This window comes from Oncorhynchus clarkii, unplaced genomic scaffold, assembly GCF_045791955.1.
Source record: "Oncorhynchus clarkii lewisi isolate Uvic-CL-2024 unplaced genomic scaffold, UVic_Ocla_1.0 unplaced_contig_5338_pilon_pilon, whole genome shotgun sequence".
Taxonomy (NCBI): domain Eukaryota; kingdom Metazoa; phylum Chordata; class Actinopteri; order Salmoniformes; family Salmonidae; genus Oncorhynchus; species Oncorhynchus clarkii.
In genome coordinates, this window is record NW_027260996.1 from 140,271 (window position 1) to 156,331 (window position 16,061).

At 43.2% G+C, this 16,061-nt stretch overlaps 1 protein-coding gene across 5 annotated transcripts in view; it reads right to left on the bottom strand.

Annotated features, from left to right (window-relative positions):
* The window catches only part of LOC139403097 (zinc finger protein 638-like), a 37,742-nt gene extending 23,394 nt beyond the window's left edge, over nucleotides 1-14,348 (bottom strand). For 2 of the 5 annotated variants that reach the window (XM_071146803.1, XM_071146801.1), the window contains exon 1: nucleotides 14,036-14,348. In XM_071146803.1, coding sequence (XP_071002904.1) covers nucleotides 14,036-14,127 — 92 coding nt within the window. In that variant the 5' untranslated portion in view covers nucleotides 14,128-14,348. Of the gene's footprint in view, nucleotides 1-2,601; nucleotides 2,722-14,035 lie in introns of those variants that run through there. The other 3 variants (XM_071146805.1, XM_071146806.1, XM_071146804.1) reach the window with 3 other exon arrangements.
* Between the last annotated feature and the right edge of the window lie 1,713 nt (nucleotides 14,349-16,061).

The window sequence follows — 16,061 nt, forward strand, 5'->3', positions numbered from 1 at the left end:
ACCAAAATAATATATATGTTTTGCCATACTCGTTGTATACAGTGTGATATACCACAGCTGTCATCCAATCAACATTCAGGGCTCGAACCACTCAGTTTATAATGTAAAATACGGTATACCAACCAGCCCTGTCACTTTTGTTTTCTGTTGCTTATGTTATGTTTTATGTAATTTTGATTCTTGCTTGTATTCAAATATATGTATAATTTGCTATGATGTTGACCTGAAACAACAATATTAAGGGAAAACTGATTATACATAAAATCAATAGAAGCCCAAACAGCAGTATTTTATAACATCGTTTTCAGATGACAGACCAATTCAATTATAATGGCGTCCGCATGCTTCTCAGCCGAAACAGTTCAGAAGGGTTTGTGCATGTATTACGATGACATTGTGACGTTTCGTTAGTTTTGAACTTCAGTAAAGTTTTCTTCGGTTGTTCGGGCACAGACATTTTTCTCTCGAGGCAAGCCGAAGTCAGTAGTAGCCAGAGTCTACGCCCCTTTCATCTGTGCCTGGTCAACAATAGGGATTTTTCAATAAAGTCTTTGTTGTCATTCAATGAGAGACTGCTCATATTCACACACATTTTTTTAATTAAGAAATACTGCACCACATCTTAGATGTAAAAATTGGGCGACTAAGGTCTCCTCTGCAAAAACATCACAATTAATGACCGATTTCTTGAGTTATCTTAGATTAATTCTTACTATTTTGAAGAAGTGTATACTGGCTCCGGAGTTTCAAAGTGCTATTGCTGCCCTTTTCAAATTTTTAAAGAGAAGGTATTTTAAGGGAGTATGTGAGAACACTCGTTCGGTTTGCATAGGCGCCAGTCGAACTGAAGCATGCTGACGCCTTAACCCTATAAAGCTGTGTAGTAATTTAACCTTCTGGTTTTTTTATTATTTCTCTTGATATGGAAGATACTGGGCTAGTATGGCCAGACATATGATCATCCAGTAGAGGCTGGTGGGAGGAGCTATAGGAGGACACTCATTGTAATGGCTGGAATTAAATGGAACAGTCAAACGTGGTTTCCATTTGTTTGTGCTTGATATTGTTGCATTTATTCCATTCCCGCCATTACTATGAGCCCGTCCTCCTATAGCTCAACCCACCATCCTCCATTGCTGTCATCAATAGGCCTTAAAGGTCATTAGCCTCTATCAATGGAATATGTTCCTAGTTACTGCACTCATTGTAATTTGAACAGAATCCTATATACACTTGTCCTTTCTTATGTATATATTCTGCTCTTTGAGACTGATGTATGATGCCAACCCAGATTAGCTTCTAACTAAACCATCGCTAATATCCACACAAGCTTGCTTGACCGGTGTATTAAATCTGTGCAGGATGATGATGGACTTCTCAATTACAAGATAGACTATCATCAGAGTCTGCCATATTACAGTGCTTGTTTACGGAAAACGCCAGAGTCAACTCTGTGCTAATTAGCTATCTGCATCTCCGAACACCTGAGTATTAACAGAAGACGGACGCCACAAACCTGTTGTCACATAAAGATACTATCAGCTGCAACTGCGTTAACCCGGTCCAACTCCGCCCCTTTCTCAATTTTCAAAAGAGAAACGGGGTGTGCCTTTGGTGGTTAGTTATGCGTCATTCTGGTCATGCGCGCCGAAACCAACGTAGCTTGTTCGTTAGCCAGTAACTACATATGTGTTGACGTCATTTCAAAAGATTTGTTTTTGGAGAAATGGCACTTTGGTCAAATATCGTATTAATCCTATTTTATTTTTAAGCATTAAATGACCTGGTATGATGGTGCATTGATCAGTTATACCGTTTGAATTACGTTATTTTTGCCAAAGGCGATCTTTAAAACAGTAACTTTATATTTTCCATTTGTGAAATTGTTTGGATGTGATATGAAAGTAGAACGCTTTATATTTCTAGAACCATACCGCAATTTAAAATCGATTCACATTTAGATTGATTATTTGTCTGACAGCCAATTCGCCTCTAAATAGAACATGTAACGGTAAGGCCCTTGCACTATTAGCTTCTAGTCCATTATTGGGCTACTAGCAACATAGCTGTAGGTGGCCGGTTATTCATTTACATGAGTTAGATCGCTAATATAAACACGACTTTTTCTAACTGTACTGTAAAGTTAGCATATACATTATATACATACTGCACAAGATGTCAAATGCCGCTTAATTACAAACGCATTGATTCGCTCTGATGCTAACCAGTTGAAATGAGGACAGTTAGTTACAATGCTAAGTTAGTTAGCTAGCTAACCTAATCAGCAAGCTCCTGTAATGCCCATTTTATCGGATAGTACCAACCAGCTGTGCACTCGTTCAAATACATTCCTGTCGTTTTATAACATATGTTTGCGGATAAACACGTCCCACATTGACTAGCTGCAGTGTCCGAATAAATGCAGCTTGCCAGGCCTATCGTTAGGTTAGCTAGCTAGCTGCATTGTAAAGCCATTTTGTTTTTTGCTGCGATGCCAGTAGCAGAAGGAGGAAGCATGAATGGTATTTTATCCCCGAACGAACGGTGATTAATATCCGTGAAGATGCTATTTTTGAAAATAATCTGTTTAGACATAGCTACCTGTCATACAATACCGGGTGTGGTTCTTTGTTTGTCTTCGTGGGACCTGCTGAAATCGGCTCTTCTCTTCCCTGTGAAGAAGGATATAACCGCTTGCGCAAAAAGCCCTACAATGAAAACAGGCTGACTAATCGAGAGCAGAACCAATGATTAAATCGAATCTTATTGCGACTTTTCTGTTTAGAAAAGTCGAACGGCACACATACAGTATCTTCTTTTCTATCAACATGTGTAAATTATAGTTTATTCATCGCTATAATTTATGTAAACTACAAACAACGTTTCTACCACTCTACCAGCATAAGTTATTTAGTGCTCCTATTTGCAATTGTTTTGTGAAAGTATGACAGATTGCATATTTGGTCAATATTGAGATATCAGACATTTGTTATGGGAAACTTCTGTATTAGATACCTACTGTTATGTTAGTGTCATGTACTGTACACTTGATTTTTTTTCAAAACAGTACATACATTCGGGATGAGGCTAAATTAGGATTTGAGACTGCATCAACCTCAACACTCTCTTTCTCTTAACAATGCAAACATGTCTAAATAGATTTTTAAAGTCACTCCTGATGAGACTAAATAAAGTTGTATGGAATTGACTGTGTCCTGTGAATGGCTGTTCCCAACATTCCGGTGTGTCTGTGGCCAAAGCTCCCATGACCCTCTCATTAGCTCGTCACTTGATAAATTATCAGGCTTGTAACGGCAGCTGCCTTCATTCCTCCTGGGTCATATTAAACTGCTGTCATCCACACACTGATAGACATAGGCTGTGTACGTGTGAGAAAGAGAAATAGTGTGTTTGTGAGATATAGGCCTAGGTCCGACAGAATGGGCGTTTTGTGTGTGTGTGTGCATGTGTTTATGAGAGACAGAAGCTGTACGTTTGAGAGACAGAGGGAATGATGGAGAGAAGGGGGACGAGAGAGAGAAGGAATGAGAGACAGCGTGCCGGTGTATTTAAACATGCCACAGACATCTGATCCAAGCGATGTATTCGATACCAGAAACATTTAAAAACAGACACAGTAACACATGATCCATCCATGCCGGCCTGGTAATCGATATGGGGATGAACTATCTGACAACATTATGTACTGTATGCGCTATCTCTCTCAGTGGGTTTGGTGGTGGTGGGGGTCCGAATGACTTGCCTCTCAATCATATTTCCTGTCATAACTGGTTGCTGTTTGCGTCACCAAAGTGCACCTGTGGGCAATGTCCCCCGTACGGTGGCCGATGCTAGATTTGGAGACATGTCGTGGGGAAAAACACACAACCCCTGCCATTGGAATCCACCTCAGATTATAGATTTTTTTCTTCATCATGCAAATTTCCATCACCCAACCTGCCTGACTCCCTTGCTGTGTCCCATCTCTCTCTCTCTCTCTTACTCCACTCCCCCCTTTCTTTCTCTCTCGTCTCCCCCCTATCCCTCGCCACCGCCCCAGGGCCCCTACCCCTCGCCACCACACCTGTTCGCAGAGTTCTTTGGAGTCACTCATGTTTCATGATCAATGAGGTGAAGATACATTTGGCTGTCGTAAATTTACCCCTTAGCCCCGCGCCTCACCCCTCAGCCTCATGACAATCATTTTTTATTGGACAGAGATGCACATTATTCAAACACCTGTCTGAATGGATAAACAAGTGCTTACAATGTTGACAGGATAGGGTAAGGAATGGACGGGACGGCTAGCAAACGTAGGCAGGGAGATAGGCGGATCATGGGCAGGCAGCATTAGCTCATGGAGATGTACGTATGCCATCTTGTATGTGTACAAAACAAATACCAACCATATCACAAGATGGCAGGATGTATGCTGTTGCTAGGCGTGCTGCATGAGCATGTGAAGACAAGCCAGTGACTACTGTCTGTCCATGACAGTGGATGGTGTGTTCAGTTACTTTCCCATTCTAAGGGAAAAGTAGAAGATGATGATGGTGATGCATGTGACATGTTACTTTCACAGGTAATAATATGGTTATTGTTGGGGGGGGAAACAGAACATGTCTGTAAATCCTCCAGGCATTCCATAAACCGTGTGACTACGATTTCAAATAAAATAGGGACCTACCATTTTTTTATGTCCAGGCTATTTCTGTGGCGTAGTGCATTTATATAATAATCATATCAAATTGTTAATCAAACCTCATGACTAACCACACTGAGAAAATAACATATCTCTATTTCGCCAGTCTCAACTTAATAAGATGGTCATGTGCTCTTGTTACCAGAATATCTCTAACAAGTACACTCTCACTGCCCATCTTGTTCCGTAGACCCAGCACTCTCTTATATCAGCCGCACGCGTCCTCAGATTACAGAGCCCCAACTACTACTGCTGATGCATGGTGTGTGGTTGTCGTTGTTGTCGTAAGCCTACCCTAGGTGCTGGGACAAAGGTGTCGGGTTGAGGGGGGAGTCGGGTTGTGAAGGCACGTGCGTGGTGTTTAAAATCAACCTCGGAACGATGAGAGGAGACACTGAAGTGATTTGGTGCCGACAGGATGAAAAGCATACAGATGCCCCAGGTGGGACAAACAGTGGTATGGGGTGTTTCTTACTTCCTACCATGGGGTTTGCATCATCAGCAGTCAAAGCCAGCGGAAGACAGCCTGGGTGTTAACAGTGCTGCATAATGGATTGGCTTCCAGTCTGGCTTGTGATATCATTAATGTGTAATACAGTACTACAGTGTGGGACTAATTAAGAACAGGTGTTGGACTGGAGAGGATTTAGTCCGACTGAATTCAGAAGTCAGACTTCCATGCTAGAGAAAGTCTCTCCTCCGGACCCCCAGCCGCTCCATGTATTTGATGTATTCCAAAGCTAACACACATGATTCAACTTGTCAACTATATAATTATCAAGCCCTTTGATAGGTGAATCAGGTGAACGAGTTCAGGGGTACAACTAAATTGTGAAACTACTGGGGTCCCAGAGGAGAGGTTTGAAAACCTCTGTGCTAGAGAGGTATCTCAGCAATCCACCTTGAGGTTGAACTGGCCCCTACCCTTGAGTTTGAACTGGCCCCTAACCTTGAGGTTGAACTGGCCCCTAAACACAGACCTAGGATCGGATGTCCTCAGCCTAAATCCTCATTAGGATAGAACATATCTGACCCTGGAACCAGCGGTTAAGGTCAACTCCTATCAACTCCTACAACAGAACATACTGTAGTTAAACCAAGGAACAACACAATCAATAGGGAAATGTAGCTTTGTTTGCACATTATGAATATTCCTCAGTAGATGAACTGAATCTGCCCACACTGTTGCCTAGAGGACCGCTAACGTATCTATTACACCCAAGGGGATTGGATTGGACGAATCACCCCTGAACTGTTCGGATGAAACACCCCTGAACTGCCCTGTTGGTCCCCCACCCCGACCCCTCTCAGCAGTGTGGCAGTAATGCATGACAGGTGTAGTCTTCATGACTTTGAGCGGAACGCAGTAGTCGGGGGTGTAAATTAACAGCGTCGCCAGCCGTTCCGTTCCCCGACCTCAAACATCCCAGAGTGGCTGAGCCATCAACAGCTCCATGCAAATCACTGGGCAATAGAAATGCAGAATGGAGATTCAATGAGAGAATGTCTCACTGTAGCAATTAAAATGGATCATGGGGGTTAAGTAATGAATTTGGCTGCAGAAATCCAGTAGTAAGGAGGAGACCGAAAAAACAAACCACCAACTAAACCATATTTTCTCTCTCCTCTCTCCCTCTCTCGTTCACTAGCAGTTCATTTAGCTCACACTCTCCCTCTCTCTCTGACACCATCTCTCTCAAGTGTCCATCACGAGTGCTTAGGACATAAATCTTTTTTAGGACTCCTCTTATTTTTAGACCCAAGAGTGGTGGACATAGGCTAGTGGCGATCACTCTAAGGCAACGTCGCAAATGGCAGCCTTTTGCACACAGTGCATTACTTTTGACCAGGGCCCACAGGGATGACCACAGGGTTCTGGACAAAAGTAGTACACTATTTAAGGAATAGGGTGCTATTCGTGATGCAGCCTAAGACTCCTCTCGCTCCCAAGGGTGAAGGAGGTCACTGCTGAGACTGCTACAGTCAGAACCTACCTACAGAAACACAAAGTTTCCCAGTTGTGTAAAAACATTCTGTTACGCCCAAACAATGTGTCCCTTAAGCTAAATGTGCCTGAGCTAAGGCTTTATAAATGGATGGTATGCAATGCTAATAACTAGGTTACGTAGTGCCTGTTGGGCAGCGGCCAGTTCCAAGTGATTTACAAATACAATGATTTATGATATCGCCTTCCCCCTTTAACCAATCTACTAGAGCATTGGTAATGAACGGTGGCCATCATGTCCGTCTAGCACATCGCTAATTTGTGCTAGTCAGGTGCACGGCGTGACATTTCTGTGCAGAGGGGCGCACCACCAAATAAAAATAAACCCAGAAGAACCTGATGACTTTATGTTCCTACAGGCAATGGGATATAGGTAACTTGTGTTTAATAAGCACCTCAAAATAGGCTAAGCCGTTACTAAGGGACAACATTATAGACCAGTGGTTCCCAACTCCGGTCCTCGAGTAACCCCAACAGCACCCATTTTAGTTGTCGCTGTGGACAAACATACCTGATTCAACTCCTTGAGGGCCTGATGATTAGTTGACAAGTTGAATCAGGTGTGCTTGTCCGGGACAACAAGAAAAACATCTACTATTGGGGGTATTCGAGGACTAGAGTCAAGAACCACTGTTATAGACCATCACATATTTTGACACTTTATTCTCTGCTGTATCTACAATGTGATTTAGTTACACCGTCCTACGTGCCGTCCCATCGGATGTAGGCATCGTAAAGGCCATGCAGACTGTGTTTCATTGACAAGCATCTTATGATGTATTCAGATTCAGTTACATCTAATTTCAGTCACATAGATATTTGTGTTTCCTCTGAGCGTGACACATTCAAAGCGATGTCCTAGAGCAGGGATGGCCAACTCCAGTCTTCAGGGGCCTGATTGGTGTCACACTTTTGCCCCAGCCCCAGCTAACACGCCTGACTTCAATAATCAACTAATCATGATCTTCAGTTTAGAATGCATTTAGTTTAATCAGCTGTGTTTGCTAGGGATGGGGAAAAAGTGTAACACCACTCTGTCCCGCGAGGACTGGAATTGCCCATCCCTGTCCTACAGAGCATGGGTCCAGTGTGTCTTGCTGTGTGAATAATGAGAGGAATAGGGGAGGAGGGACGTCCTCTCGGCCTCTGTTACTTGGCAGACCCCAGAACCCTTACTCAGACTTAGAGTGCCCCACTCAGATCCCCCTTGGCATAAACTGACCCTTCAAACTGCTTCCAACAGATGAGATCAGTAATCGTGAGGTGTGATATGAATCTCCTCAAGTGACTGAAGGCTGAAATAGTCTCAGTTAGGTAAAACTACGCACAAAGGCAATGGATGCAGCACAACAGCACACGTGTAATAACAATGAAGAGATGTTTGGTGTTGTGGCTCAGTCGGTAGAGCATGGCACTTGCAACGCCATGGGTCGTGGATTCAATTCCAGCTGTGGCCACCCATAATTAAGGTTTATCTGGATATTTCACTCTTAATCTGGTGACTTTTGTCCTGGCAGAAAAGTCACCAGTCTTGACCTTTTAACAAGGGCAATGCCTTGTGATGTTTTGTGGGGCACGAGTGTTTGTCGGGCATTTATTAATTGATTCCCTGACTCACAAAGCAGTCAAACCACGAGCCTGAAAGACAGTGTTGCCACTGTTATAAACACTTTGATTTACACCTTTAGTTCACAAGCCCAACGTTGTGAAAAGCTGCAGGCCGGGTTCTAGCACCATGGACAGTTAAAGTACATTTATATGGCCCCCATGACCCACAGTGGCCACCTGTGACTGTCACATTGCATGTGTATAAATGTATTTTATTGTTTTCTCTTGCGTAGTTCTGACATGGCCAACCTTTTTAGAGTGTTTATTTTAGATCCTCGGCAACTCGTGGCACGATGTGTCAGTGGAATGCCACACAGTTTGATGAGGTATAGGTTATGCACATACTTACTGTGGTGTTTTCACAATCTTTCTGAGAGATCATTCTGAGAGATCATTCTGAGAGATCATTCTGACTGCGGTGAAATAGACAATTGGCCAAATTAGGAGAAGATCACACCCAGACGCCATGATCTGATCATTTGTCTTATTTAATACCCTGTTTGAACCTCTAATCAAGCAGGTTTTAAAGACTGTTACAAGTCCTAGAACTAGGTTAATGTGAGGGTTAAAGGGTCACCCACAGAGAGGAGGGAAACAGACCTAGAACTAGGTTAATGTGAGGGTTAAAGGGTCACCCACAGAGAGGAGGGAAACAGACCTAGAACTAGGTTAATGTGAGGGTTAAAGGGTCACACACAGAGAGGAGGGAAACAGTCCTAGAACTAGGTTAATGAGATAATTAAAGGGTCACCCACAGAGAGGAGGGAAACAGACCTATAACTAGGTTAATGTGAGGGTTAAAGGGTCACCCACAGAGAGGAGGGAAACAGTCCTAGAACTAGGTTAATGTGAGGGTTAAAGGGTCACACACAGAGAGGAGGGAAACAGATCTAGAACTAGGTTAATGTGAGGGTTAAAGGGTCACACACAGAGAGGAGGGAAACAGACCTAGAACTAGGTTAATGTGAGGGTTAAAGGGTCACACACAGAGAGTAGGGAAACAGACCTAGAACTAGGTTAATGTGAGGGTTAAAGGGTCACCCACAGAGAGGAGGGAAACAGATCTAGAACTAGGTTAATGTGAGGGTTAAAGGGTCACACACAGAGAGGAGGGAAACAGTCCTAGAACTAGGTTAATGAGATAATTAAAGGGTCACCCACAGAGAGTAGGGAAACAGACCTAGAACTAGGTTAATGTGAGGGTTAAAGGGTCACCCACAGAGAGGAGGGAAACAGTCCTAGAACTAGGTTAATGTGAAGGTTAAAGGGTCACACACAGAGAGGAGGGAAACAGCCCTAGAACTAGGTTAATGAGAGGGTTAAAGGGTCACCCACAGAGAGGAGGGAAACAGACCTATAACTAGGTTAATGTGAAGGTTAAAGGGTCACCCACAGACAGTAGGGAAGTGAGACAGTGTAATTAGGGAAAACAGTGTTAGCAGGGAAAACAGTGGAAACCCAGGGGGTGTTAGCAGGGAAAACAGTGGAAACCCAGGGGGTGTTAGCAGGGAAAACAGTGGATTGTAGCGCTCAGCAAGCTCCAACTTGTGTCATGCACCAAGTTGTGTCAAGAGCAAACACGTGTCAAGTGCCAACCCGTGTCAAGCCAGAACAGTCACTATCACAGCCATGGACAATCCCTATCAACTCTACTTTGTTCTTACAGGCCTCTACAAACTTGAATATGTTATTGTACTTATGTAGCAAACAAATCCAAGGCCAAAGCAATAAGACCAGACAGGGGTTTTTAAAAAAGGAATGCGACAGGTGAGACTGCTCTCTGACAAGTGTCTGTGAGTGACTCAGGCAGCTAACGCGGCTGCCAATCACAAAACTCGCGGCTGCCAGTCGTAAAACCTTTAACCCCCCATATCCCCCTCAGAGAGTCTACCAGAACAAGACAAAGCATCATACGTTTCCAACTAAGCATACTCAACTCCCACCTCCCACAGGACCAAGAACATTAAACAGCTGATTTACTTAAGCTTAAACCTTCGTTAGTGTTCAACCCCATGATGATGGGATGATACATTGGATGTCATGAGTCTTTGTCTTATTGAGTTACAGTATTGTGCTCGCGGTCCTTAGAGACTATTACACCAGAATCAATCCCTAATACCTCGCTAATGCTGCTAATGTTTACATGGTATTTAGTGACTACTATACATATATGTTATTTCATAGTTTTGATGTCTTCATTATTATTCTACAATGTAGAAAATAGTAAAAAATAAAGTAAAACACTTTTGACTTGAACACAATAGTAAATGGTCCGTCCTCAATTAGACTTGACACTATAGAGTGACCACAGGTTGTCCTAGTTGTGCGGGACAGTCCCATATTTTGTCCCACGTCCCCTAACCAAGCAATCATGTCCAGCATTTGATCAACAAATTCAAACGTCACTCATTTAGATTTTTTTTTATAGATTTCTCCAGAATTTCAGTCAGTCACTTGCAGTCACTTTGTGCTTATGTAAAGATTCAGAAAATATTCACACCCCTTCCCCTTTTGCAAATTTTGTTACATTACAGCCTGATTCTAAAATGTGTTAAATTATTCTCTTTCCTCATCAATCTACACACAATACCCCATAATGAAAAAGCGAAAACAGGTATTAGACATTATATATCTATATATATATATATATATACATAAAACTGAAAAACATTATTTACATAAGTATTCAGACCCTTTGCTATTAGACTCGAAATTAGCTCAAGTGCATCCTGAATCCATTGATCATACTTGAGATGTTTCTACAACTTGATTGGAATCCATCTGTGGTAAATGCATTCGATTGGACATGATTTGGAAAGGCTCACACCTGTCTCTATAATGTCCCATGTAAGAGCAGAAACTAAGCCATGAGGTCAAAAGAATTGTCCGTAGACATCCGAGACAGGATTGTGTCGAAGCACCGATCTGGGGAAGGGTACCAAAACATTTCTGCAGCATTGAATGTCCCCAAGAACACAGTGGCCTCCAGTATTCTTAAATGGAAGAAGTTTGGAATCGCCAAGACTTCCTAGAGCTGGCCACCCTTCCAAACTGAGCAATAGGGGGATAAAGGCCTTGGTCAGGGAAGTGACCAATAACCTGATGGTCACTCTGACAGAGCTCCAGAGTTCCTCTGTGGAGATGGGAAAACCTTCCAGAAGGACAACCATCTCTGCAGCACTCTACCAATCAGGTGTTTATGATAGAGTGGCCAGATAGAAGCCACTCCTCAGTAAAAGGCACATGACAGCCCGCTTGGAGTTTGCCAAAAGGCAGGTAAAGGACTCTCAGACCATGAGAAACAAGATTATCTGGTCTGATGAAACCAAGATGTAACTATTTGGCCTGAATGCCAAGCGTCACATCTGGAGGAAACCTGGCACCCTTCTATGGTGAAGCGTAGTGTGGGCAGCATCATGCTGTGGGGATGTTTTTTAATGGCAGGAAATGGGACACTACTCAGGATCAAGGGAAAGATGAACGGAGCAAAGTACAGAGAGATCTGTACTTTGTCAGAACCTGACTGGGGCAAAGGTTCACCTTCCAACAGGACAACGGCCCTAAGCACACAGCCAAGACAGCGCAAGAGTGGCTTTGAGAGAAGTCTCTGAATATCCTTGAGTGGCCCAGCCCGGACATGAACCCAATCGAACAGCTTTGGAGAGACTTGAAAATAGCTGTGCAGCGACACTCCCCATCCTTGGGTATGACGCTACAAGCTTGCCACACCTATATTTCGGGAGTTTCTCCGATTCTTCTCGGCAGACCCTCTCAAGCTCTGTCAGGTTGAATGGGGAGCAATTTAATACATTTTAGAATAACATAGTAACATAATAAAATATAGAAAATTCAAGGGGTCTGAATACTTTCCGAATGCACTGTATATGATAAGGATGTGGTACTGGTGACGTAAAACACTTCTCCAGTCATGGTTGAGATCTGATATTCTGCGCAAGACCAGACGTTGGGCCAATGTCATAGACCTATCATAAACCAATTCTCAAACTATTTTGGGCTAAATTCCAGCTAAACTTGGAGAGGACAGTTATGCTACTTACAGAAAGTGTGCTACCGATGAATAGATACTAAAGTAAGCAAATAGCTGTATTAGACTGCAAGAGGATATAAGGTAATTTCACATTTGTGTTGCTTTCATATTTACTGCTACTTCACTCAATCCCGTTTTACATTCCCTGAGACCAACCAGAATTGTTTCCTTGGCCGCATATTGCAAGATTTTCATAAAACACATGTGGTTTCTTGTTTCTGCATCACTACATTTTGCACGAGGCAAAAGAGTAGCTTTGCTTCAATTAGCTAATTCGGTGCAGGGCTGTAGTGCTGCCTGAGTACACCAGGGCTGTAGTGCTGCCTGAGTACACCGGAGTGTCGCTCAGCCACTTCTCACAATGGTGCTCATTTAGTCAAGTTAGATCAAAGCTGAATCAATGTCTTGGAAGATCACATAATGATCAGTTAGCATTCTACATAACACAACCATAGTACAACGTTACTGTCACACCAAACACACCACCATATGTCTTATGAGACTTTAGGACGGTTAGCTGAATAGTCAAAAAAGAAAATATCATACGTGGCCAAAACTGTGAATGTCCTGCAAAATCCTCCTGTTGTCCCACATCTGGATATTTTATTAAATGTGGTCACGGTACTTAAACTGTTTTTCTGTTTACTTATTTACCCCCCCTGTCCTTCATCACCGACTGACTGGGTTGGCTGTCAGTGGTCTCATTTACTGTTATGTGATGCGCCTCTGACTGTGCACTAAGCATTTACTGACTTAAGCCGTTGGATGGGGCAACATTAGGAACTTACTGTCTGTCGGACTGACAATAAAAGGGCGATGACAAGTTGGAGCCTATGGGGACTGCTCCTCGGCTCGCAGCTGTCTGCAGTAAATAAAAACATCTAGTTCACGACATACCACCCTACAACTGTTCAAAACAGCCCAATGTTTGTATTACAATTACGACAGCCATGGCCATGCTAAATGTTATATATATATATATATATACATACAGTATTTGTCATTTCTAAACAGAAACAAGAAAAGACTTACATAAAAGAAAAGCAGTACATTAAAAAATGACTTAAAAAGTTGGTAATAAACCACCCCGTCAACACTTTACACCACTTTATGGCAAAAGGTTTGGGCTACATTTGACCTGATCACTTTCATAGAAGATTCAGCAGGAATTCCACAAAGTATTACTCTAGTAGTTGAGTTAAAGCGTTGCACTACCACAGTCATTGAGTATAGAATTACTAGCTGAGTCACAGTACGCCGACCCGGCGCTGTCAGCCAAGTCACTGTACTCAATTATTTTGTAGCTGAATTAGCGACTGTGCAAACTTAATTCTTTCAAGGATCAGAAATTAATCAAGTACCAGTTGTGATTGGTAGTAAAGGTAACAATAAAGGTAGAGTAGTACTGGTAGTGTTTCATTCTAGACCACAAACAAACACGATAGAAGACCATCTAAAAAGCTGTGCTGGTATTCAGCACAAATGCCATCCCACAACAAACACGTGTACACACACCTAAAGCAAACGGATGCCTGCATTATTTACAGAGCGCACCAAAACAGCATCCCCCCCAGATCCCTTTACAATGCACTTCACCCATTTGACCCTGAGTCCCCTTACCCTTCACCCCCTGTACTATACCCTCTGACCCCTGAACCCTGACCTGACTCACTTGTTGCCTGGTTTTGTCAAGGCTGTGCAAGCTAGAGCTCTCTGCTGCTGGCCCATGTTCTGGACCAGGTTCTTCTTATTGTTCTTCTGCATCTCCTGGCCGGACTGGCTGGGACTCACAGACCAATGGGTCCAGATCCCAGTGAAAAGCTGCAGTTAATACTTGTCTATAATGACTACAGGCCGATCCAGGACAGGTCCAGTTAACACTGGTCTACATTGACTACAGGCCGATCCAGGACAGGTCCAGTTAACACGGGTCTATAATGACTACAGGCCGATCCAGGACAGCTGTAGACCCAGGCAGATCAAAGTAACAGTAATCCGTATAGCTGTCTTCAGAATCTTGAGTCTTCAGAATCTTGAGTCTTCAGAATCCTGAGTCTTCAGAATCTTGAGTCTTCAGAATCTTGAGTCTTCAGAATCTTGAGTCTTCAGAGTCTTCAGACAGAATTAGAATATTCGGGAACACATGTTCATCTTGTTGTAGTTGAATTGTCCAGCCTCTGAGGACATTTAGAACAAAAGAGGTAAAATGAGAACAAACAACGTTAGTTCATGGTTGGAGAACAGAGATTTCCGTCTGCAACATTTCCGTTGAGAAAAATCCATGTGCAACCAAAGCAGTTCATGATGAAGTGACCATGGTTCGCTGTTCGTCCCGCTTCCTTGCTTGAGCTCTCTCGCTCTCTTTGTTAATGTCCCTCTCTCACTGGCACTCATTCACTCCCTCTCCCTCTTTCTCCCCCTCTCTCTCATTCCTCACTATGTCACTCAGTTTGCTCATCTTCTGTCAGTCCTTCTTTCTGCCCCATGTTTCCTCACCCACAACTGTCTCCACTCTGTTTCTCTCTCCAGTCCCTCCCTCCCTCCCTCCCTCCACCCTCCCTCCCTCCCTCCCTCCCTCCTGTTCACACTCTCAGCCCCCAGCTGTTTTACGTAGCTCTGTTGACACAACCATACATACGATACAGAGCTCGATGGAACCTAATAAAGACCCAATGCTGACCCCGTGTGTAAGCTTAGTACAGGGAACCTGCCCAGACCAATCCAGACCCTCTACTGCATCCTCATTCTATAATCACAGACACATAGCCATCACTTTATGTCCTCATGTGACAAAACGCTGCTGGACTGGTGGCTACAAAGGGGCAGCCAATGTGGATATGTTGAGGGGATTCCAGGTCAAGCAGAGGGCTAGGGGACCTTAACCATGTGAAAGTGAAGTATCGTCTTCCAGCCAGACAGCTGAGTAAGAGGTACAAGTGCATCAGTCAGGGCCAGGCTGACAGAGCATGGAGGAAGAGGGGGCCTCATACCAGTCAGGGGAGGAATGCCCTGATGCACTTCCTTGGTCTGGGGGTGGGATGGTGGGATGCGGGGCATTGGGAGGAAGGGGCATGTGGAGGAAGAAAGGTGGGGCTACGGGGGGCTTCTTCAGGGTAGTCAGCTGTCACAGTGTTGGGTTGAGAGACAGGGAGGGGGTGAAAGGGAGATGGATGTCCTAGCTAAGGTCTTCCCCTCACTCACTGTGTAGAAGCTATTACCAACACACATTAACACTTTCTATATAGGCTACATAGTACTAACACTTTCTATATAGGCTACATAGTACTAACACTTTCTATATAGGCTACATAGTACTAACACTTTCTATATAGGCTACATAGTACTAACACTTTCTATATAGGCTACATAGTACTAACACTTTCTATATAGGCTACATAGTACTAACACTTTCTATATAGGCTACATAGTACTAACACTTTCTATATAGGCTACATAGTATGAACACTTTCTATATAGGCTACATAGCATTAACACTTTCTATATAGGCTACATAGTATGAACACTTTCTATATAGGCTACATAGCATTAACACTTTCTATATAGGCTACATAGTACTAACACTTTCTATATAGGCTACATAGTACTAACACTTTCTATATAGGCTACATAGTACTAACACTTTCTATATAGGCTACATAGTACTAACACTTTCTATATAGGCTACATAGTATTAACAC